The 24,085-nt window shown below is 45.3% G+C and overlaps 1 protein-coding gene and 1 long non-coding RNA gene across 2 annotated transcripts in view; one reads left to right on the top strand and one right to left on the bottom strand.

The window, feature by feature from the left end:
* The window catches only part of LOC135375650 (uncharacterized), a 128,409-nt gene that overhangs the window by 61,411 nt on the left and 42,913 nt on the right, over positions 1–24,085 (top strand). The window lies entirely within an intron of this gene.
* LOC135375647 (uncharacterized) lies at positions 249–22,494 on the bottom strand. The gene is made up of 14 exons (XM_064608320.1): positions 22,392–22,494; positions 21,060–21,197; positions 20,849–20,942; positions 19,959–20,060; positions 18,741–18,878; positions 18,211–18,312; positions 15,525–15,662; positions 14,930–15,031; positions 13,930–14,067; positions 11,509–11,610; positions 11,040–11,177; positions 10,255–10,359; positions 8,258–8,395; positions 249–6,407 (listed from the first exon to the last, which is right to left on the bottom strand). Exons 4-14 carry the CDS (start codon positions 20,053–20,055, stop codon positions 688–690), a joined length of 6,918 nt encoding a protein of 2,305 aa, XP_064464390.1. The 5' UTR covers positions 20,056–20,060; positions 20,849–20,942; positions 21,060–21,197; positions 22,392–22,494; the 3' UTR covers positions 249–687.

The raw sequence follows: 24,085 nt of genomic DNA, 5'->3' as shown, positions 1-24,085 counted from the left end.
TTTGGATCAGTCGTGGCTCCTTTAAAGAAAGCTTGATTACGTCAAAGTAATATGTCTCGTAATCTGTAACTACACTGTAATCTGTAATCATAACTGGCAAAGCAATTTGGAACCCGTACATTTATTCGGTCGTAATAAAAGTACGAGTGTCTCGCACATATGTGTTTCGCTCGACAATAGTTACTTTACACCACTCTGGAGCGAAGTGAACGAGAGTTCCAAAATTATTTGAATTAAGCCTTCTCCAATGTGCGAAGAACACTTTATTTCATATACATTCGGCATTTGACACCAAGGGCGGTAAACTTCACACATCTTTCGACTAACATTGGTGACAAGCCATTACCACCCTAAAAGGTATAACGTAGCTAACCATATAACTAGCACATTATGAATAAATACATCTTTTTACACATTTTCGGGTCAGCTTTTGAATCTAGTACGGAACCGTACTTTGTAACAAAAGGAACAACAAGCAGAAAGAACGCGTTAGCCACGACAAACACAAAAGTGATTTTTTGTTTCTTTTTTGAGTCTGGCAAATGTTTGTGCTTTATCGGATGAAGGCAAGGACTCAGTATACTGCTATTGATACTTCTCTTAAAACAGCCATACCGTCTTGAGAGCTCGTGTCCTCTGACAACTCGGTGCCAACAATTGTCATCATCACGAATGAATGAATGTCACTCATGCGAGCCATTTCTGAAGGAAGCTATCCAATTCGGGATCCTGTCTGCTTTGGAGGACTTCTAATAGTTCCTTTGCTTTATCGTCCTTAGCAGAAACATTTGTATGAGGAAGCAAGAGAGAAATACAATTCACTTGAAGTGATTTCCTAGTCTCTTGTACAGTTGGAAATTTATAACTCTCTGGATCAAACACTCGAATGTCGTTGAGGGTTTCACGAAAACACGCATCTACTGCCTTGACATTTGAGTGGAGAACCATAAGTTTCAGACAAGGCGTGCTTCTCATACAGACATCGTCCTCATAAAGTGACAACATGGGAGGCGTCAATAAACTCGCAGCTTCATAATCACAAGAATATGCCAGTAATGTCACGAGCTCTTCTCTAATATAACGTCTTACACAGGTTCTCGTTGGTGAACTGTCTGCGCAACTAAGAGAGTTCATAAGAGAGTGAGGGATGAGGCATCTCAGAGTATCCATGATGCTTATTTCAGCGGAAAGAGTGCAGCACATGGAACAGCTCCCGCTCCCGTCGGGCATATTAGGGAATGAGTGCGGAAGAAGGAAGTTCACGACATCAACGGCATCACTTTCACAGGCCAAATGAAGAGGTGTCTTTCCAACATTGTCACGGGAACTCATACCAGAGCGGAGTAATAATAACTTTACAACATCCAGGTATCCTACAAAGGCGCACACATGCATGGGCGTCATTCGATCCACATTGGTCACGTCCACTGATGTATAAAAAGGAATGAGAAGCTTCACCACATTTGTGTGTCCATTCACCGCGCTCAAGTGCAATGCAGTGTTCTCTTTTTCATCTGTTAACCACACGGATGAAGGGGAGAGGTGAATCCTAACAGCTTCCACATTACCTTCCTCTGCTTCTGTTAGCAACTCCGTATTGTCATCGTCGTCAATCATTTCCGTGTCGACATCGTCAATGTGGGGATCATCGCTGTTATTCATGTGCGACCATCCCAGATATAACGTAACAATGTCGTCTCTTTCTTCGCTCCACTCTACATAATCCTGCTCACTGAGATTTAAATGCGGCAGTAACAGTTTCATGTAATTTATGTAATTTACTCCGTGTATCCCTCGTAGCGGGCCTAGCTTCCACTTGGCCACATAATGTAGCAGTTTACGGCTATAACGATCACCAGCGATGACATCTAAGTGGAGGAAGAGAAGTTTCAGACACCAAATTTCTCCTTGGAAATCCCGGTCCAACCACGTAAACACGGGGCTTCTGCTGATCCTCTGTGCATGCCTAGGGTCACTGTGTCGCAAATAAGGCCATAGAGTTTGCATCACTTTCGTTCCACCACGTTTCGCCCAGACGTACAACGGTGATGAGTCGGACGTTTCAGGTGAGTTCACGAGCGAGTGTGGGATGAGACAACTCAAAAAGTTCAACTCCAAACTCGAAGGATCGTCCCAAGTTGTCCAAGCAAGGTGTAAGCACGTTTCTTCTTCGTCGTTAAGCATGTGCGCATTTGTGTGAGGTAGAAGAAACGTCACAGCTTTAAGGGAATGAGAGCCAGAAGCCACATGGAGCGTTGTGTTCAGTCTCATGTGATGTGCGTCGTATGTCCGAGTGCGAAGGAGTAACAACTTCATGACCTCCAGATTATTTCTCTCTGCACATATATCCATCGGAGTTTGTCTACGATAATCGAAAACATTCACTGAAGGATAACGACAAAGAAGTAGCTTCGCAATATCTGCATCTCCACTCAAGTGCAAAGGAGTTTGAAGGCGTCCATTTCTGTTGTTAACGGATAAATGTGCGAGGTGAAACTGTGTTGTCTCCAGATTTCCTTCTTCCGCGCTAATGTGCAACATTGTGTTTCCATCCTGATCAAGAATTCCCATATCGCAGTAAGGAACGAGCATTTTACAAACAGTCTCGGACTTTGCGTAAAAAGGGACAGTTCTCTCGCTACTGTCTGTAAAACTATCAAGGTTTCCAATTACCGAAGACTCTGCAGAACATCTCGAGCTTCGTTTCTCCCGTGATTCTAATTGGTCCATGATGTCTCTGTGCAGATCTACTGTACTCTCTCTCCGGGACACATAGGTCAGATACACGTCTAAAACGCCTCGTAGGTCGTGTCTCACAGCCGTGAATATTGCTCGCTCTAGAAAATGTCGCTTTTGCTCCAAGGTTTCACACGTGCGTAGATTTTCGGTAGAACGTTTCACTGCTTCCTCACTGCATCGAGTGCATAACACGTTGAGTCTGTCTCCCGCAGCCAATGTCTCAGTCCGCAAGGATTTCATCCGCTTCCCAGCGTATTTTGCGTCCCATGGAGACCGCAGCTCTGCGTACCCAAATGGTGACATTTGAAACAAATCCTCCTTGATTAGCTCATCATCCATCGGAAGCTTCTTCAATGTTGCTTCATCAGAATGCAGGGCTCCTAAGTGCAGTGGCGTCCTTTCGAGCCTATCGACTTTCAACATATCCTGTTTTTGGATAACGCGTCGCTCAAAATATGAAGCGTCATTGTTCATCACAGCAGAGTGAAGGGGAAAGGAGTCCGATGCCAGTGCGTCGAACAACATCATTACACCGCCGTATTCTTCTTCACGGTACAGATTGACAATGACATCCCTCACGTCGAAATTTTGTCTTACTTTCGCCTTTTGCAGTAGGTAATCAGCTGCAAAGAATTCAGCGAAAGTCTTATGAACGAACTCTGGAATTCCGTTGTTAAGACCATTCAGAAAACCTTCCTTGAGACTGTTATTAGCTGCGTCTTTCATTAAACGTCCTTCGGGCACTAAATTCTCTAATTCGTCTTTGTTCAATAAGTATTTCAAGGTTTCCTGAGGAAATATACACTTCATAGCCAGGAGCAGATGTTTTGTGTAAAAATTATTCGCTGCTTCGTTATCCTCCTCTTGCACGGCGTGTAGTCGGATATTTTCTTTCTTTTTTTCAATTTGGTATACAAGGTGCTTGTACCACACAAACAGCCTGTAGACATGGGCAACGTATAAGTTTCTATCCTCTGAAATGTTCGCACGTTTAAGTAACGAGCAGTAATCGTCAGACTCTACAATTTCCCCATTCTTCATTTCAAAAATCATACGAAGCAGGAGAGGGGTTTCTAGGATTGTCTCGTTTGTCTCCTTCAAGTTCGTGTGCAGTCGCTGGAACAGCTCGGAAGCTCCATCGTTTTCATTGGTTGAATGAGCTGTTTCCTCATATTTTCTAATAAACTCCGCCTGATTTTCGGCTGAAAAAGGAAGGAGTTCATATGACACCGTGTGCAGAGCATCTTGTGCATGGGTCTTAAATACAGTACGAGTAAACATATATATCTTGTGAGATTTCTTTTGAGATATAAACGATGTAAGCTCCAAGACGCACTTGCGGTATTCCTTGTTCAGTTCATCGAAGGCATCCAAGATGAAGACAATCTCAAAAGGGCTTCCGACGTTCAAACTCTTCTCAAACAAAGCGAACTCTATACCATTTTTTTGTACTTGACACAGATCCGCTAGATACTTGCACATATCCGCTTGACTCGCCAACGCTGTTTTAACAGACGCCATTCTCTGAGGAAGGTCGACGTACATCACCCACCGCTTCAAATCCCGATTTTTTACTTCTGTGCACAAGCGCTTTGCCAGCATACTCTTTCCCATACCTGGTGTACCAGAGACTATGACAACCTTCTCATCAACGTTCAACAACGCGTCCTCGGTGTAACTCTCACTTCTCGTCATTGGAAGGTGACTGAGACGACCATTTGATGTGGTCCACAAGAGCCTAGTACAAGATTCGTCGAACTTTAGCAGGTGCACTATTTTGTTTTCGAAATGAACATTTTCCAGTAGAGCTTCGTAGTCACCTGACTGTCGTATGAGTACGAATTTCTCGAACCTCGTTAATACCTCCTGGGCTTTTGGCTTACAACCGGGAGGTAGAAGTGTTGCGAGGTGATTGTGTGGACAGCCCAGAAGTGCGAATGCCTCACTGTCGTCTTTTAGATTGCATTCTTTCATGTTAATTTCCACGGCTCTTCTACACTCTCGTTCCACATAATAGTTCTGAACACGTTCTTCTAGTTCATGAAGAGGAGGTCCCAGGTCAATGTTCCCCGACTCACATAGCTTTAGAAAAACCGCAGTGTCAACGCAACGTAAGAAGGTATCCATAGTCGTTGCGTTCGAAAACGTAGAAACGCATTGGCCCTGAAGTTTTACGCGGGAATTTTCGAAAATCCATTTTTTGCTGCTATTCGTGACATGCGCAAAGCTTGCTTCGTCGATCCTGTGAACTTTGTGCCTCTCGCCAAAGAATGCATCTTCTTGCACTTTTGTCATCAAGTAGTCTTTGCCATTGTCTTCCACGAGCAAGATTACTTTTGATCCAGTGACAGAAGAGACTTCACTGAGAAGTTTAATCATCTTTCGGACGCCTTCGTTTTGTTGGACCGTTACAAGCGCAAAAGCATATTTGTAGTCTAGTAACACATCCTCCAGTGCGGAGTCCAGTTGTTTTGCATCGAAAAACATGTACGGAAGTCCCGTAGATCGCACAGCGTTGTGAACCATTATTTCGAGAAGCCTCAGTTCTGGGCTCGTAACTACGTGAAGCAACCCGTTTTCCCAGGCACTGCTCTTCAGTTGGTTCTCGAATTTCACATTGAGTTTGTCAATGTTGAAAGCTTTGTTGAGTCTCGCGTTTTCCTTTTCTATCATTCTCGCATCTAACGATGGGATTCCATTTTGAATGTACTTCTGCATGTCAGGGATGACAGTATCCTCGAAAAACTTTCGGAGTTCTGGTACCTCCTTTTCGAGAACCCTATTTCCACGATCGCTGCCATATTGAGTTAGTATGTGTGGGATACGAACAATCGCTTCTTGTTCTTCACTTGTGTTCAAAGCTAGCCGTATCAAGAGATCCACATCGTCTTTTCTTCGTTTTATGTCATCCAGAATGGCTCTGTATCGCAGTTCCACTTCTGTATCTTCGCGTAAATATGGCTTGCCATCATTTTTATACACCAGATGAAGTGCCATATGACAAGATTCGTGAATAAACGTGCCCCGGACTTCGGCTTCCGTTCCTCTACCTCCGATAAAAATTCTTTGCTCTTCGCAGGTAGCAAGTCCGAGGTCGCGCCTGCCGCTGCAACCCGTGATCCCCTGAACGTTTTCACTGTTGTAGTCGAATAGTATATCCAGATGCGGTGCTGTGGCAACAACTTTCAATATTTTCTCGTTTAATTGGTCGGTTGAAAGTTCCCTAAACATCTTCTCCAATCGCTCCTCGAAGTCGTCACATCCGACGTGCCTTGATTTGCTTTTCAAATAGTCGATGTAAGAGCCATCGCATTCTGTGGTGTAATGTCGTTGCCGTCGTATTTCAGCTTTTTCAAGGGGTGTGAGACCTTTGTAACACGAGGATTCTTTGTTGTTCTTGAGTCCACATCCACGCGAGACTAAGAGCCCATGTATACTGATGGCTTTCTTTTGAACAGCTCTGTAACGAGCTGACTTATCTTCCACAGGGTCCAACCACAGTTTCAATGCAGGCACGGAATCCAGGCACTTTAGAACACGAGCCTCGTCTTTCGCCGCAATGGCTTCGTGCATTACCTTCCTGACGTCTTCCCACTGTGGCGACCTTTCCATGCTGAGATCGAATTCAGATGTCGAAGCCATGTCCTTGGAGATGAAGCGTGGTATTCCTGTAATTTTAACGAGGAATTTAGGAACGTATGCAACACTAATTGAAATGCAAGAAACAGGTGAAGTGCGGTAATTTGTTTGGACCTCGACTCTCGTTTTTCCGTGTTTGCGCCGCGAAGCAACAGTGGCTACAGGGACTCTTGTTTTTTTGCTCTGGGATCACGCTGCATAATAAAAGCAGCAATGATACGTCGTCGCTGCTGTATTTTGGGTTGTTGTCTAGTGTCTTTGAGTTTCCAGTGTTCATCGATACCTCTGCTTGTTTCGTTAATTGACTCTCGAGACCACGACAGTCATTTCAAGGGAACAGGTTTGTTTCATCCGACACATATCAGAAGACAGGGGGATGGAAGTGTTCGGCTTCCTTATAGCCGTCGACCGTATCATATCCTTGCAAGAAGACAGAGGTAGAAAACAAGTAGACACAAAAGAACAAGACAAATGCGAGTACGCAAGACTAGATACAAACAAGCAATGAAGAATTAGTACACTTATTGCGAGGAAAACACAGAACCAGAATAACGAGAAAAAATACACATGGACGGCTCGGGGATAGGGAATGCCACGTATGTAACGTGAGTTCCTTAATGAAAAAATAGGAGCGTGGGAACAGCACGAGGAAGCCAATATGGACGATTAAAGATTGCAACGCATTGTGAAGCAACGATAATATTATGATAAAAGATCAGTACAAATGATTAATGAATTCAGAACAATGCTAGGACGGAACACAAGTGAAGCAACAGAAGTTTTCGAGTATGTGCGCGGTCCGCGCCCTCTGTTGGTCTTTCTCTCTCCCCGCGTCTCTGTGTCGCTGCATCGCTGCTGCCTCCGAAAACTCACATCCAAGCACTTCATAGTTCATACGGATATCAGGCTTACGGGCTTGTATTCTGAGAAACACAAATCCTGCACCTTCGATAATGAGGCGTGCACTGCACTCGCGAATACGGCCACGAACTCGCTTGGGTGTTTGCTTGCCTTTTCGGTAGACGGCGTTCTAGTCGAGTAAGGGTTGTCGCGTCTGAGTAGCAGCGGAATCGGCATCCTTTGCTTGGCAAGCAATTTTTGAAATTCAATTGCTGAAAAAGCAGGAGGATTTGCAGCAGAGACTTTAGGCATCTGAAGCGTCCAAGTACATGTGTGCCATTTACTTTACAGCTCCTTTTTAGAAAACGCAAAGACCGATGTAATGACCTCACGGTGAGTCTGGCATGCAGTGCCGCCACGTCGCTTCTTTCTCATCTTGCTCATCACCTACCATAGTAGAAATTTATGCATGCTGGCCCAATGGGCTGCCCATCAGCGAATATGCGACCGTTGGCTGTGATCAGGGATAGCCTCCTTCACAGCAATTAGGGAGATTAGAAATGAAACGAAGAAAGAAAACAACGCACGAGAGATGCTAGTTGGAAGCCAGGCAGGGGATCTGCCAATCAACTAACAAGCTCTGGAGGAAAATATATTTGGCATTGTGTAATGCATAGACCCACTTCAGTTTGTGAACAAGAGGGGGCACCCGCTCACGCGCATAGAGTAGACGTACCTGGTAGAGAAAATGGAGTCGGAAACCGCACGATGTATGCGACGTATTTGTCCATTCTGTACCGCGAAGGACATGCAGTGGCTACACCACTTTGCGGCATGCCCTTAATAGTGACCGAAAACACATAATTACTGATCGCGCGGTTTTAGTCCACCAAGCACGACAGCAGCGCCGCCGCATCACCATGACATCAAGCACTGAAGTGAGTCTATAGGGAATAATAACGTGGCGTGGGCGAGTGTGTGTAACATCATGTGAGAGAAAATGGAACCCTTCCCCCAGATTTGGTGGCCTTTCTGTTACCTGTGGGCCCTGTCCATTCTTCGAGTACCTTCTTGAGTTTCTTTACATGAAACGGCTTCCTGGCCATGTCTACCCGGTTGATGACCTCGTGGAACTTTTCGTCAGTCAAGTCGCGAAGCTGCTGCACATTGTCCATGCCTAAAGGAAATTTCAGCACTGGGGTTAAAATCGTCTGAGGCTTTATGAACACAGTTTATACGAATGCGTCGCAGGAGGTTGTTATATCCACCTTCGTACATGTTACAGAAAAAATGGAGTGATCTAAAATCTTGCGGCATACATAGGGTACAATTTGAGAAGAAAGATGCGCTAACAGTTCCTTACTCTCTCTGGGTGAAATATCGCTAAGTTGGCTCAATTATAAAGTCTTATACCACCAAACTGACCAACAGCACACATTTACGTAGACTGTTGCATTCTGAAAGTCATTTTACGAAGGTCAGTAACAATTTGCAGTCCTAGGGACTAAACCTCGGGGTTAGGGGACCAAAATGGGGAGGGAATAGCAGTCTAAGGGACTATAAGGAGCCGCTATTGATCTCCGTTCCACTCCTTTCCCCCCCCCTTGAGTGTACTAGTCATATGATCATCAGTCACCAGTCATGATCGTTAGTCATGATCGCTTTCCACGCCGAGACTAGGAGGTGACACGGGTTCGAATCCTGTCACCGGCTGTGCTGTCTCAAGTTTTCCCTGGGTTTTCCCAAGACTCAGCCCAATGACCCCGATCGATGACTTCGAACAGGTGATCACGCAACAAACCGTACACAATCATTTTCATGCAGGGTCACCGACAGGGGCGGATTTAAGGGGGTGACCCCATGCGGTTGTGTTCCCTATGTAAAAACCCTATCTCCTGGAGGATGGTGCGCCACAAAGCACGAAATTTCCTTAAGACCGCCCTCCCCCCCTCCCATGACAGACCCTTAAATGCGCCCCTGGTAACCGATGGACCACATTGTAACCAACGTCGAGACCCAGTGTGTGAGCAGTGGCATTGTCGCAGGCAGTGCTGCTGACCATGAGATGGTGCTCATGTGTGGCAGGAATGTCACTGCACCAAAAGCAAACTCTTCACAGAAACATTCGCTAATTCGCGCGGCATTTTCGATGCGGGTTGAATCCGATCCGCATCGAGTTGCTCAAGAGCGTTCGTTGCGCATAGTGGTGTTTACTAAGCCTCTAAGGGCCGCGATGTCGAGCGTGGTCGAGATTAAACAAATTAGCAAATGTAGTCGCCCGTCACTCCAAGACTAAAACCGTAAGCGTGAAATCCCATGGGCTCGTATACGAGCATTTCCGAATTAATGTAATGTTCCCGTTGAAACGTTACATTAAAGATTCTCTTTCGCACGTTAGGACTATTTATAAATTACGTGACATCAAATGATTAACATTGCGTCGTAAGATAATGCATGGTGTCTCAGCTTCTTCTACGAATAAGCCTCAATTCAGTAAATTCTTTTTCTTTGGCCACACTACCAACGTTAGTCAGCTGGACTCTCGCCCATCCTCCCCCCTCCACAGAAAACTGCTTGGTCCCTGGCCACATCCGCAGCCCACCAATGCTCTGCCCTCCAAGCTCTCTGCACCTTTCTGGACACCGTATGACTTTGATCCTTATACTCAAGGGGCTCATTATTTCATTTCCCACATCTCCACCAGGTAGAGTATGTGACGTGGCGATGGAACTCCCCATTCATCATCTTAAAATAAAGTTCCTGATGTTCTGGGAGTATCCGTTACTTGAAAAATACCAAGACTCATATTTGGGAATATGTACTCAGTGAAAGGACTCATCATCATTACCCATAACGATTCGCGTATTTCCCTTCTGACTGACTCATGCGGTTCTTCCATGGCATGAGGCGACAGAGTGCGTTTTGGCTCGAACGGAAAGACAGAGTTTTCAGTATGCACTTACCATAGCCTGCACAGACCAACAAGCGCTCTGTGTGTTGTGTGCTGTGAAAGCTGTGCTAATCGTTTGTACTCACCTATTTCCTCGAATTTCTCGCAGTAGGAGAGGAGACCCGCTGGTTCAAGGAGGTGGTGAATCTCCGAGAGTCTCGGTTTTGTTGCCGGAACGGACGTCATTGCAACTGAAAAAAATAAGCGATTGGTTGGCACGCTGAAAAAAAAATGATATTTGAACTCGTATCTGCGTTATATGCTTTACATACATTGTGTATGCATTGGAACGACATCTCAAAGGAAAATGTATAGCACCAGCGCATCCAAACGGCAATAACAAAGACACTTCCTACGCTGCATTGTGCGTGTATTAACATAATAACCATTCAATACGGAATACACCTGCGTCCAGTACCCTATATGAGACGCAAAACACGACCATCTTTAGGGCCCATTTAAATGAAATACGGTGGCTATTATGTGGTACACAAGTAGAAACACAGCAGTGGATTGTTGATCTACGTATCTAAACGGGTTGCGAGACCTCGATAGACGTTATTAGTTTGCACTGTGGACACGACGTTCCACACAGCGTGTAAATTGAGAAAAAAAAACTGAACGGCATATTAGGGTATAGGCGTGTCCGTCATGCGGTCCATACGCCCGTTCGTTCTTTCAGTCTATGTCGTTAGTCAGTAGGACATTAGGTGCATTGCGGAGATTTAAAAAATAAATGGTGAGCGTGTAAATTCTGAATCAACGAAGAAAAATGTATCGACGTTCCCCGGGTCATTATGTTCGCAGGAATGCCAAGGTGGAGTACACGAGGTCCGAGTGCTATGCCTCAGTTCAGTGGTGTGTAGCTCACCTGGGTGTCCTGTCCACTGTTCCAGTTCATTCTGGAACCTCATCAGTTGAAAAGGAAATCCGGACATGCCAACAAGATCCATGAACTCCTGGAACTCTTCTGCCGTCGAGTCAAAAAGCTGCTGGACATTGTCTACGCCTAGGGTCAAGTTCAACACTTAAGTTAAACACGTTCCAAGTCTCATGAAGACGATTTACTAAATGCACTGTAGACCACGCAAGGCGCTGCTCTACGAGTGAGAGAAATTGTCCTTTTTATTCATTTATTTATTTTTATTATTATTCGCGCCATTTCAAATCCGAGGCACTTGGCCGCAGTATACCACTGATCCACCGAGGCTGACTTCAGAAAAATCGTTCAGCAAGCATGCCGAAAAATAGTGACCTTAAAACAAAACCCTTTAAAAAAAACAACCGAAGTACCAGTGAGGTCGCTATATTTGGTGACACGAAGTCGCATTCTGGCTCACCTTTCTCGATGAACTTGTCGTAGTAGGTGAGGAGATCCGCTCGCTGAAGCAGTTCGTGAACTTCACGCTCCGACTCGTTTGAAGGAATGGACGTCGTTACGGCTGCAAAGGAAGTTCACTGTAGGCGATACAGACACATGCGTCCGGGCAGTGAGGTTTTAAATTTTCATTAAGATAAGATAAAATCGACTTGCTAACGTAAAGGAACTGTCGATAACGACTACGTAAGCTATACTGGACCAGAAAGAGGAAGAACATAAGTAGAAGGGGATGTAACACTTGGCACCCTGTTTAGCATATTTAAGAGAAAGTATTTAAGAGAAGGTTCTCCGATACGATGAGGACCTGTATGCCGAGTTTCGCAACAAAGGGTAAGAGACGCGTATTACATCGTTTGTGCGAATCTCGAAACTCAGCTGGCTCAGAAAAATGCTGGAGACATGTCAGTCAAGAGGGTTTATGAGCCATCGTGCATATCTCTCCGGCTAACGTCCACGTCCTTAAGGGAACCAGACCTATAGCAACCTACGGCCATCGTGCTGTTCACTGACAAGATAATAAAACCATAGGAGGGACTGAGGATTTTGCTCCCCTGACATGAGAAATGGAGGAGGAAGCATCTGGGGCCACCGTTTCATTTACTTTACTACCTTCACTGTATTTCTTTTGCAAGATGCAGAGAAGCACTCGGTCATAAAAGGACACAATGACTGATGTCACTAGAGCCCACTTGACAAGGGAGTCGTGCGTATAGGTTTGAGACATAGGACAAACCCCCTTGGTACCTCCCTACGTGATCGATTCTCAACACCCTTTTGCTCACGTACACTCTAAATATTTTCACACCTTTAAAGGTGTAAAATTGGTGTATTCTCATGTACACACCTATTTTACACCCTAGAACTTTGGCTTGAAAATTTTCGAGGCTGTAACTATGGTGAATTACACCTTTTTATGAGACATTGTCAGGAGGGTGTGATGAGGGTGCAACAAAGGGTGCATTTGGAGGTGGGAGAGGCTCCATTACACAGGCCAAATGTATTCCTGTTCCTGTGCAGTGCTGGAGTGCTTGTGGTACTCAGAACTTAAGCTTGTGATACAAGTTGTGATATAAAGACCAAATGCACAGTTACTCAGCATTTGGTACACTGTCATATAACCCCTCAAGCTTAGAGGACTATGTGATAAAGCTGTATTAGGTGATACGTTTGAATTCCTTCATGCCTACGTAATGTAGGATATGTATGCTGCACGGCATAATGTCAACCTAATAAAAGCATAACTAATCAGTTTCTGTGATTGTGTCTTATATGTATGATGCCCGCATATACCCACATCAATCACCTATAACATGTGTGTGCTGTGCAACATGTGACTGCAATGTCGTATTTTTGCTTCACACATGGTACAGCTGGGGTAGTATACCTGGGAAGTATTACAAGTTCAGTGCGAGGAAAGTATATTCTTGGCTTTTTAAAGAATATTTTGCATTGCTGTGATCGCAGAGTGATGCAGAGATAGCCACAATAACACTCCAAACTACCAAGCATCTGCCTTCTGTAAAAACTAGAAACACTATACTTTCGCAGTGAAGCTGTAATAATTTCCAGCTGCCTCTTCTATGGTTTGCAGGTTACATTACACCCTTTCATACAATTACACCCTTGATTTCTTGAGGGTGTTCCGTTACATCTTAAAAGGTGTGCTCCTTGCACATGTTCTTTCACACCCTTTAAGATGTAAAATTATTTAGAGTGTATGCACCCGTTTTGCCGTTCATCCAGGCGCTATCCCCTGCTCATAATAACTCCAAAGCAATACGCGCATAAGTTCCGAGGTATCTTATTGCTTCTCCCGAGTTTCTTGAGGCTGTATTGCACCTCGCGAGCGACCATACCGCTGGCACAGATGAGACACACGCATCTAGAAACTACCCTTGGTGCGTCGCTGGCAAGGGAGATGTCCTGTGAATGATACACTACACAAGTGACGACCGGAAGTGAATGCCACGTGGCTTCCTTCCCCCATTTCAATTCCCAAATTTCCCCTCCCAAGTTCAGAATCCCTGTTGAGGCACATGCCTTTAATAACCTGAACCTGTAAGTGCTCCGAAGGGGCCGTAACATCTTTTGTGGATCGCGGATTGTTCGTGAGAATGACTGGAATAATTAGAGGCATAACAGCGGAGACTGAAGTAAAGGAAACGTAAAGCAACATACAACTGATTTACAGTGCCACGTAACACCTTGCTACTATGTATATACTCAACCTATGACCTGGGAATCAAAAAACACTGCACGTATACAACCGAATTCCCCTTGGCCAATGCGGACTGCCCTGTGTGAATACTACCATGGAGTGCGAGGAGCATGTACACGAAAAGTGAGACGTTTTACCAGAACCCGGGATTTCTCCAATTACCTGCATGGCCTGAGCACTGTTTGAGTGCGTTCTTCAATCGTTTCACGTGAAGGGGCTTTCTGGCCATGCCTACGTGCTCGACGAGTGTCTGGAACTCTTCGTCGCTTGAGTCACAAAGCCGCTGCACATTGTCTTTGCCTGAAAACAAATCCAATACCGAGGTTAAACATCCGTAAAGTGTCCTCGGACACATTAGACACATCCTTAACGCAGAAGGCCTTACCCGACCTGAAATACGAATTTTTGTATTTGTCTCGCATTAAATAGTTTTATGATAACCTATACTATAGGGCTCCTTAACCTCTGCAATCCCAAAGACCCTATTTTCAGTCTTTTTCGTTCTTTCACTCCAGGGGATGCAGCAAACATTTAAATCCATTCTAAAATAAGTATTCTTAAATGATGTCTAAGAATGTCAAGAAAAACCATACAAGGGAGTACGAAACGGCGGGACTAAACATTTCTTTTTGTGTTCCCCTCCATTGGCGATTTTCGAGTTTCTACACAACCAATCCATCATTCTAACATCATCAGTCTTAGCTCAGCATGCCGAAATTATCAATCTGTCAAAGGAGATTTATTCGTAATAATAATTGTAACTGTATAGAGAGCTAGCCTTTTTAATGTTTAGTTGCATCCACACGGCTATATGGTAAAAGTACGTATATGAAAAACACCCCGAGGGCCCGTTTTGGCTGGGGGCGTCCACCCACCATGCCGCGCCCTCTGCCAATTAGCGAAGCGTAGAATTTTTGTGGCGCGCTCACACAGGTCTACGAGCTGAAATTTAGCGCTTCTTCAGCGCAGGAAGAAGACCTAGCATTCGGGACAGCAGTAGATGACGGCTTAACTCTCTCTATCTTAACACTCACCTCTATCTCATATTTCGGCTTTCACCGCCACCAGCCCCACAGATACACACGACTTTGCAAATGCAACAACCTGCCTGGATTCCGCTTGTATTCGATACACACAGACACACTTCATTTTCTTAACTCACCTTGTTGGATGAACTTGTCGTGGTAGGAGAGAAGATCCGCTAGTCGAAGTAATACGTGAAGTTCCTCTTCTGATTCGTTGGCTGCACTGGACGTCACCGTGACTGTAAAGCAATGTTGACTGTTAAGCCATCGATCGACATCCACACAAAATCATTATTTATTGTAAGATAACGTGGAACTCCTGTCACTATCTTCATTTAACGATGCTCAGAGATAAGACTACAGAGTGATTGATGTGGCGACAGCGCGTGTGAGAATCGAGTCAGTTGTGGGTAGGTTGTCGGTACCTCTATCTCTCAATTCTACATTTCTATGCAATCATGCATGCGGAAGTCCAGTACCCCCAAATGACATATGTGATCATCTGCTTCAATTTGAAATGTTCTTCCATGCAATTAGATCCTAGATCGATTAGGTATATTGGGGAGATGGCAGAAAATAGGTCGTCAACTGCTTGGCTTCTAATGCTGGATTTATGAACCAACAAAGAATACCTTCGTGGCATTCAGTGTGCCATTATACACCGGTATACTGGACGCCAATACGGCATACAGGAAGATGGAGTTCTTTCTCCCCGTTTGGTTCTTCATTTACCTGACGGTCCTGTCCACTGGCTCACTGCTTTCCTTAGTCTCTTGACGTGATATGGCTTTCTGGCCATATCAACAAGGTCAATCACTTCCTGGAAATCGTTCCCCACGGAGTCACGAAGCTGCTGAACATTGTCCCCGCCTAAAGACAATTCCAAAACTGAGGTTAAGGTTCCAAGACACGTGACTCCATGCATTATAGAAGTAACACTAAAACAAACTGAAAGGGCGGCTACGGGTGGATAGTAGACGTTGAATGGTGAGTGAACCCTAGAAATATCCGGGAGAATAGCGCCGACTGCGATACATGGCGGTGACCGCGCTATAAAATGAAACCCGCGTACAACGTTTTCTCGACGGAAAGACACAGAGTTCCGCGGTGGTGACGTCAGCCTGTCAGAAAACCGCTCAGCCCACCTGCACACGGTGATTTCTCGACGGTTCCTTGGCCAGCGTCGGCGATGCTTGGCCTTCGGTGCCGCTTACGGCGTTCTTTGTCGCGAGAGTAGAAGTACAGGCCCCGCAAAAGTTTACGGAAAACGCCAGCGGTATATTTCCACCTCGGTGCGACACCCTGGCGGCAAGCGGAAGTGCGATTGTTCACTCGTTCAGAGGGGTAGAGGAGTGAGACGGCAGCGACACCAATTCAAACCATGTTTCGAGCGGGGGCGGATCTAGGAATTTCCCAAAGGGAGGGGGGTCCCTATGGACAAGTGCCACGTGCATGCTGACCCAAGCAGCACAATGTACTGAAAGTCGAGTGCAATAGGGGTGGCCGGTATGTGTTTCATCAATGTTCTTTAGTTTCACAAGCCTGTTCAAGGCCTTCCACCTACCCGTCCACCCCTATTGCACCCGACTTTCAGTACATTGTGCTGCTTGGGGATATGGGCTGTCGCGCACAGGAGAAAATACACCTGCTGCGTGTTCCGTAAATATTTGTCGGGGCCTGTACATAGAAGATCAACAACTGAAACGTGGCGGTCACCAAAAAAAGAAAAAGAAAGATAAACATCATTTAGGAGTGTCGACAAAACACCTGTAGTCATCTCAACTCCATGGGAACGAAATATCCACAAGAACAGGAAGACAAACAGGGCTCAAAATCCGCTACGAATACTTTATCTGGCATCAATGGGGTCAGGTTCAGGTAAGGAGACTGTAAATATACAGAATGTTTCCTATAGAGTGCCTATGAACTATATAAAATAACCTAGACACTGTACAAGGATGCAGCTTATTGCATTGGTCTTTGCGGCACTTTTTTCACGAGGAAGACACCAGCTTTTTTTTTTTCAGTTTTTTTTCACCAGTCAAATTTCAACAGCATTAAATTGAGTTTTTAAAGTTGATCTCGCAAATCTGCCGAGTCAACCTCACGTTTTTCCAATGCAAATGGAAAGCGTATGTTCGATTTACCCCGAAACATAGCTGAGGCATCCAGCACCACAGCGGGAACACATTAAAAAAATGCAAAAGGCACCGTTTCGGGACTCGGCAAGAAGAGATATGCGTGGAACGACAGGAAGCGTCAGGGGAAGCTGAAGGCGTGACGCAGCAAATTTTGTGCGGCGAGGGACTGTGAAGGGGGCGGAGCAACGACGGCCCACATAGCGCTGAACTACTCGCGCCCAGCGACTTGGGAGTCCCAAAACGGCGCCTTTTTGCATGTCTTCTTTCTTTCTTTTTTTCATGTGTTCCCGCTGTGGTGCTGGACGCCTTCAGTGATGTTTCGCGGTAAATCGAACATGCGCATTCCATTTCCGTTGGAAAAACGTGGGGTTGACTCGGTAAATTAGCGAGATCAATTTTAAAAATTCAATTTATCGCAGTTGAAATACGACAAAATCAGTCTTCCCTGGCGAAAAAAGTGCCGCAAAGACGAATGCAGCGAGCGACATTCCCGTATTTTTTTTAAAATATAATTTAGGGACACGTTACAGCAAACATCCTGTATAACGTGTTTCATGTATAGACATGTATAGACAGTAGTATGCAAAAGCAGTCCTCCCAATTTGTGGAACAGTACGGCTTTCAAAACTAGAGGGAAGTAACTGTTGCGACCATCGTGGTGTTCTGTAAGTAGGACGACCTTTCTGGTTCCTTCCCTAAATGAAAATCTTCCTTTCTCAATTAAACATCTTAATTGCGTTGCTTATTTCGTCGGTACTCCAATTTGGTGGCTCTCTCCTGTAGCGCTAGCGCTGTGCGCACTGTGTTTGCATTACACCAATTCAAACGCTGACTTTCATATGAGAGCAACTTCATTTTGAATTTTAGCGTCCCTTTAGAGAAGCAATCCAGCGACATTTGACGTCGCTCGAAATCCTGCTTCGTCTGTCAAGCTGTCCACCAGGAGTCACTATTCAGAATGCAAGTCGGCCTTTACAGTGAGAACGTGACAACCGTGTTCTGTGTCACCATTATTACACCAGACGCAACGCTAACAGTGACGACATGTCGCGCGGCGTCTCCTACGAACCAGGTGGGAGTCAGAATACGTATTGCGTGCTAAGCGGATTTGCTTTTCCTTAAATTTATCCCGTATCTTTCTCTTCTCCAAACAGGCTTAATTGATCGCGGGTACGCTCTGAATCATGCGGCCACCGTCCCTTGTCCGTAGTTGTACACGCACGACTAGCTTCCGTTAGTAATCCGTGTATGCATCGACACGGCCTATTCTGACTCACCTATCTCCATGAACTTGTCGTGGTAGGAGAGAAGATCCGCTCCTCGAAGTAGGTTGTGAAGCTCCCCTTCTGCACCATCCGCTGGAGTGGACGTTGCTGAAACTGTCGTTTTTATTCTTAGATTCAGACGCACTTTTTCATTGTCGGAAACGACTGAAGGGCCAATGTGGCGGTAACGTAACTGTCGGTTGAGTAAGTTCTTTAGAGAGGAATGCAGCCGCTTGCAATTCTACCTAACTATCCTCCACTTCTGCCAAGTTATGCATATACGGAGAGCAGGGCGTTCTCACAGAAGCCTATGCAATCGTTGCTTCCATATAGGAGGTCCATGAACGCAATTAGAAACATTTGAAAGACTTACGGAGATTGCAGAAAACAGCTCTTTAACTGATCTGCTTGAGAGGCCGGACTTTGAGGCCAAGTTCAACGAAACGCCGGCTTTTTGTACGGCCATCGTATGTATCGCGCACGCACGCCAGCACGCGGTACATAAGATCCAGCCCCTTCTCCCAATTTGGTTTTCCATTTACCTGTGTCTGGTTTCCACTCTGCCAGTACTTTCTTGAGCCTCTTGACGTGAGGTGGCTTTCTGGCCATGCCTACCATGTTGATCAACTCCTCGATATCTTGATCACTGGAGTCACGAAGCTGCTGCACATTGTCCCCGCCTAAGGGCAAATCCGTAAGTGAGGTTAGGGTGGACAGATGCCTTATCAAGACAAGTAACTCCATGCGTTGTAGAAGTACCAGTGTCATTGTTTGCAGCCTTCGTCTTCGATATGAAAGATTATTTATCTGGACCCGTATTTTTTCTTTCTTTTTTTTTTGCAGACGGAACAGTCGCCTTGCGTTTTGTCAATGCACTGATATGTGGAACCGTACTCCAACGTAATTATCTATATTCCAACAGATTTTCCTCTAATTCCTATTTTTTACATCATGAGGCGACCATCGTTGAGCTTGAGAATATGCAAAAAGTCCTGTAAAGTGGCTGCTCTAAGTAATATAAAGTACTTGTTCTCAGAACTTGACGCTTCTGTTGTAGGGTGTTTCGCCTAACATGAAAAAAAAAATCGTACGAAAAATATATTTCCCCAAATGTTAAACGGATCAACGCTATTTATATCCGGGGAGATTTTTTTCAGTACTTCTGAGGGTGTGCCAGTTTTTAAATCCTGTTTATTTAATATACAAGCCGTTTTCGGGAGGGGAATGTCACCAAAGGAAGCTATAAAGCGGTGCAGAAAATTACACAATCGATCTTATGCACGCGCTTCCGGACCCGACAACCCATTTAAGCGGGTCTTGGGTTCCAAGGTGAAAGTTGTCTTTGCAACATATTTCTGCAAACGGAATTACGTCGATATAAACACATCCTTCAGTGTAGACAACCTTGGCACGCGATATTTTGTACTTGGACCTTTGCCTCTTCGCGATCGTAGTAAGGAAATAGGCGTTCTAATAACTTCGGGGTTTGCCTCGAAAGGGAACTCTGGTCAAGAAGTACCTTATCATTCGTCCTATACTGATTGTTACTCAACCTTCGCTAAACCCCATCGCACGGGACAGCGTATTTGGCTACAGTCTCAGAGGAGGACGTGAGCGACTCCTGCTCGCATGGTACAGAGTTTCGAACCCATGACCTCGGCAGCGGTCACTCCCGACCTGTTGGCGCTGCGTGGTTGACGGCGAAAGTGTCACGTCCCTGGATGACATGCCCGGTGATATGAAGTTCCGTTTTGGCTCACCTATCTCGATGAATTTGTCGTAGTAGGACGTAAGGACTGCTCGTTCAAGGAGTTTGTGGAGCTCCAGCGCTGATTTATGTATCCCAACGGTCGTCATCGTCTCTGTAAAGCAGGAGGGTTTTTCAGAGTGTGGTTCACACACGGGAAACAGTGATTCAAAAGGTCGCCTATCTGAGGTAAAATGAGCGTTGCAAATGATGAAGCCGTCTGCAGTTAATCTATAGAAGCAAACGAGTCTTTATACTGCCTATACTGCGTTATTTACCCACTAGTGTGTTACACTGTATATTTACGTTTGTTATGTATCTCTCTTTCCATCAAGTTGTAAAAAAATAATAACCAAATGAAATTAAAGGTAATTGCGCGTGGAAAATTTGCACCGAGAATACCGCAACTAAACCAGCCGTGACATCACTGAAGACACCTTCGAAGAAGTGTTCGCGTCTACTTCCGGTAAGGTCACGAGTTTGCGAAAACCAATCAGCGTGGCCGAAGCTCTCACTTCCCAGATGGCAGGGATCGAAACGGTTGCTTGCAGAAGATGACGCGAATAAACATATTCCAACATCTGTTCACACTCAGAATATTATGTCGAACAACCAGTCACATAACCGAAGAAACTTGAAATAAACGATTTGCGAGTAACATATGCAACGAGTAAAATATTTTCCGCTTGGGTTCATAAAAAATAAAGAAAACTACTATATGAATGACGATCATCTGATGAGGCCTATTTACTTCACATGTGGAGTCTAGAAAGTCCCTTTAAGGAATCTGTTCTACGTTCAAAATGTTTATCTAGCCTGAAATTATACGGAACACATTCCAGCAAATGCGTTTGTTTGCGAATCGATCGTTTCTGGTAAGTGGGATACTCTGACGGGACTTACCTTATTGGGCGTTACAACCGTGTGCAAGAATGTGACCTCCCTGGGAGCCCTCGCTGTGATGGCACGTGTTGACGGGTGGTTGAACGAGTACTTGCTACGGTAAAAAAAGAAAACGTAAATCAATGCGGGCTATAGTCCCCGTCAACTATGTTATCTGGCTGAATGCAATACCACACAATGGAGCGTATAATAGTATTCGAGTCTTACAAACCTTTTTCTTCAGTACTTCTTTCAAGCACCAGATAGATCACGTGTCAGTCTTTGTACCCTTCGCTCATCGTGCCCTGGCTCCGCCGAACACTTCAGTTACGATCGTCGTCGATGTTCCCACGCCGGACCCATGGCCCACCTGCAATGTGCGATGTGACTTACGAGACATTCTCATGGTGATCTTGCATGGTGTGGTCACAAGTGTGGTGTAAACTGTGTTGTCTCACATTCCATACAGGGCTTGCTGCATGCTTTCTAACAACGATTGGCGTTCATAAATCCATGCTCGTCACTGCGTTGTGTTGAAGATCGCCTCCACAACGTATTCATAAAGTGTCCGTAGTCTGACTTTTAAATGGCATGTCAGTAATGTCATTCAGGGTTAGTTTCACCTACAGCAGGGCCCTACCGGTTTAACATAACAAAAAAAATTTATTTTCTGTCGAATAGAGGACCATCAACGGGAGCTATAGGTTTCAAAACTGCACAAATATAAAAATGTGTATTATAATATGTATCAATTAAGCTAGAAGGGGAAAAGATTATATATTACAACGTCTATGTGCCCTATGTGAGCTAGTCACATCACGGTGACTAGGAAAGAGATAATTATCTCTTTCCTAGGCTCGAGAGGGTACTTCACGTGATGCCTTCATGGGTTCTTATCGTCTTATCAGTTGTTTTTCTGCCTGCGGACCACCCAAGGTGACCTTTCCTAGCGAGGACATCATTAAATTTACACTTTATATAACAAACTATGAGCAAAAGTCGCCAGCAATTGTTCAGAAAGACACCACCAGACACGAGAAGGGATGGCGCAGTGAGATTGTTTCCCACTGCGGATGCAACAAATCGTGTTGAGACGACAAGGTGACAATGATGGGCGAAGTACGCAGTTATTTAGGGATATTAGCATTAATGACGAGCGTTCCAATTAACCGCAACACAACCACCGAGAAAGGAAAAAAAAAGCAGACGGCACAAATAGGTGGGGATTCTGAGCGACCATCAATGAGAGTGACGCTTTATATTAATCGAAGGAGAAGCAAGGGCGCGCTTCGGTGATGCTTGGGGAATTTAACGAACCACCTTTCCGGATGCAGCGTACGTTATTTACTGTGACGATACAGATTAATAGATAATGAGTCGCAGAGGAGTAGCAGGATAAGCAAAGACAGACGCAAGAAAATCCCGCTTCTAAAAATACGCTATACAGTTAATAAAAAACAATTTACCAACACAGTGAGAACAGTACAAATAATCGCAACCACACAGTGAATCGCTACAACGCAGCATAAATAATAGTGAAAAATATACGTATTGGGGACCTCACCTCACTTTACACTTCCAGTGATGTTCAGTTGAAGAGATGGAGATCCATCAATCACCTGGCGGAGTCTGAAGCGACGCATATGGGAAACCTGCCTATGTGGAAGGCAGATAAGGCGTTATCTTTCATCGTGCCTTTGTTTGTCGTGCGAGTAAGTGTCACCTCCTGGTGTGGGAATGTGGGTTTAGAGTAGCACTGAAGGAATAGAGTTACACCACTAAGTGCAAGAAGCACGTAAATCATAAATCGTCGCTTAACTGGTAGGGTAGTATAGTATAGAAGTACGACATAGTTTACTATATATGATAACGTTTAAGTAAATGTTGTATGGCATGTAGTGAACTCACATTCATACTTTGTGCATTGGTTGCAAGAGCAGAGATGACGTCATCGCGTATGGTTGCTTTGGAGCAAGTACCCTACACTCTTAGAAATGAACTACACCACATAGCACGCTCCTAGCCAACCATAATCCCGAATGACAAAGTTCTCGACCCTGATTTGTTTAAAACCACAGGAGAGGCCGGCACAAACTATGCTCCTCCTCCCGTTTTCAACAAATCTATGACGAGAACGTTGTCATTCACGGTGATGGTTGGCTAGGAGCGTGCTATGCAGTGAAGTCCATTTTTAAGAGTGTACGGCGGCGAGGAACTCGTATTGCCAACTGCAGGATGGGACAAGCGTAAGCTTACCCACATCACGCTTCAAAAAGGCGAGGAAGTCAATTTTTTTCTGAAAAGGTTTTATTCACAGTGATTACTTAAGTGTCACACATGAAAATCAATCGCCGACTATATACACGAGGGTGGCATGTCTATGCCTTAAAAACGACCTTTCCCCTTGTGTTCCGTTCCCTTTCTCGGTGCACGTTTGCAAGCACTGAAGTTATGCCATTCTTGCTAGAAAGTTGTTAACAGTTTCACCCGGGAGTTAGCAACCTCGACTATGTTGACACAAGTCCACGCAGACGAAAATGCTGTCTCACCCGTCATCAGCAACTGTCTTTCGAGGAACTGTTTCACCTCACTTCCAACACAGTCGACCAACATCATCACGGAGCACCACTGCCTGGACTGTATGGTGTCCCTGCATCGGGCCTTCCAAAGAGCTTGTTCTGCAATGGCTGTGAACAGAACCCGAAGCTTGCCTTCTGTTGCACCGTACGATCTTGTCTGGAGCCCAGCAGGGAGCCGCAAGCGATATTTTCGAGATAGTATTGACCATACTCTGCGGGCAACAGGGCATTCACGGAAAACATGCACTGCGGATTCTTCTTTTCGGCATCGCACGCAGGTGGATGTTCGAGAGACTCCCCAACGGCTCAGCCGATCCCGCGTTGGTAGTGCATCCCAGGCAGTGCGCCATCGCAGATCTTGAACAGAACTTGGTAGCTATAGCGGCGCGACGGCGCCCCAGCGGTATCCGAGACGGGGTTCGTCTTGAATGTGGGCCATAACAAGCATCTCTGATATTTTTCTTGGAGGCGTTCCTTTGGCATCGACGCCTTCTAGTCCTTGTATTGTGGAGTAGTGACCGAGGATAACGGCGTAATGAGCAGCCGGAGTTTCCGCTTTAGAAGACATGTTCAATGAAGACCGAGGTAAGACAGCTCTGCCGAGGGGCCCCATCCAGTATGCCATTAGTCTTGCAGCCGGATGATCAGGTGCATCTGCTATACGCAACACCTGTCGCAG

Source organism: Ornithodoros turicata, unplaced genomic scaffold (genome assembly GCF_037126465.1).
Source record: "Ornithodoros turicata isolate Travis unplaced genomic scaffold, ASM3712646v1 ctg00000911.1, whole genome shotgun sequence".
Lineage (NCBI taxonomy): Eukaryota > Metazoa > Arthropoda > Arachnida > Ixodida > Argasidae > Ornithodoros > Ornithodoros turicata.
This window is presented reverse-complemented; position numbering and strand designations above follow the sequence as displayed.

Excerpts from the sequence above, each read along its gene's own strand:
- LOC135375647 (XM_064608320.1), bottom strand. The coding sequence starts at position 20,055 with ATGACGACCGTTGGGATACATAAATCAGCGCTGGAGCTCCACAAACTC. Across the intron at positions 15,032-15,524 it reads CCAGTGGACAGGACCGTCAG|TCACGGTGACGTCCAGTGCA; the intron begins GTAAATGAAGAA and ends ATTGCTTTACAG. Across the intron at positions 8,396-10,254 it reads CGAGAAATTCGAGGAAATAG|GCATGGACAATGTGCAGCAG; the intron begins GTGAGTACAAAC and ends AATTTCCTTTAG.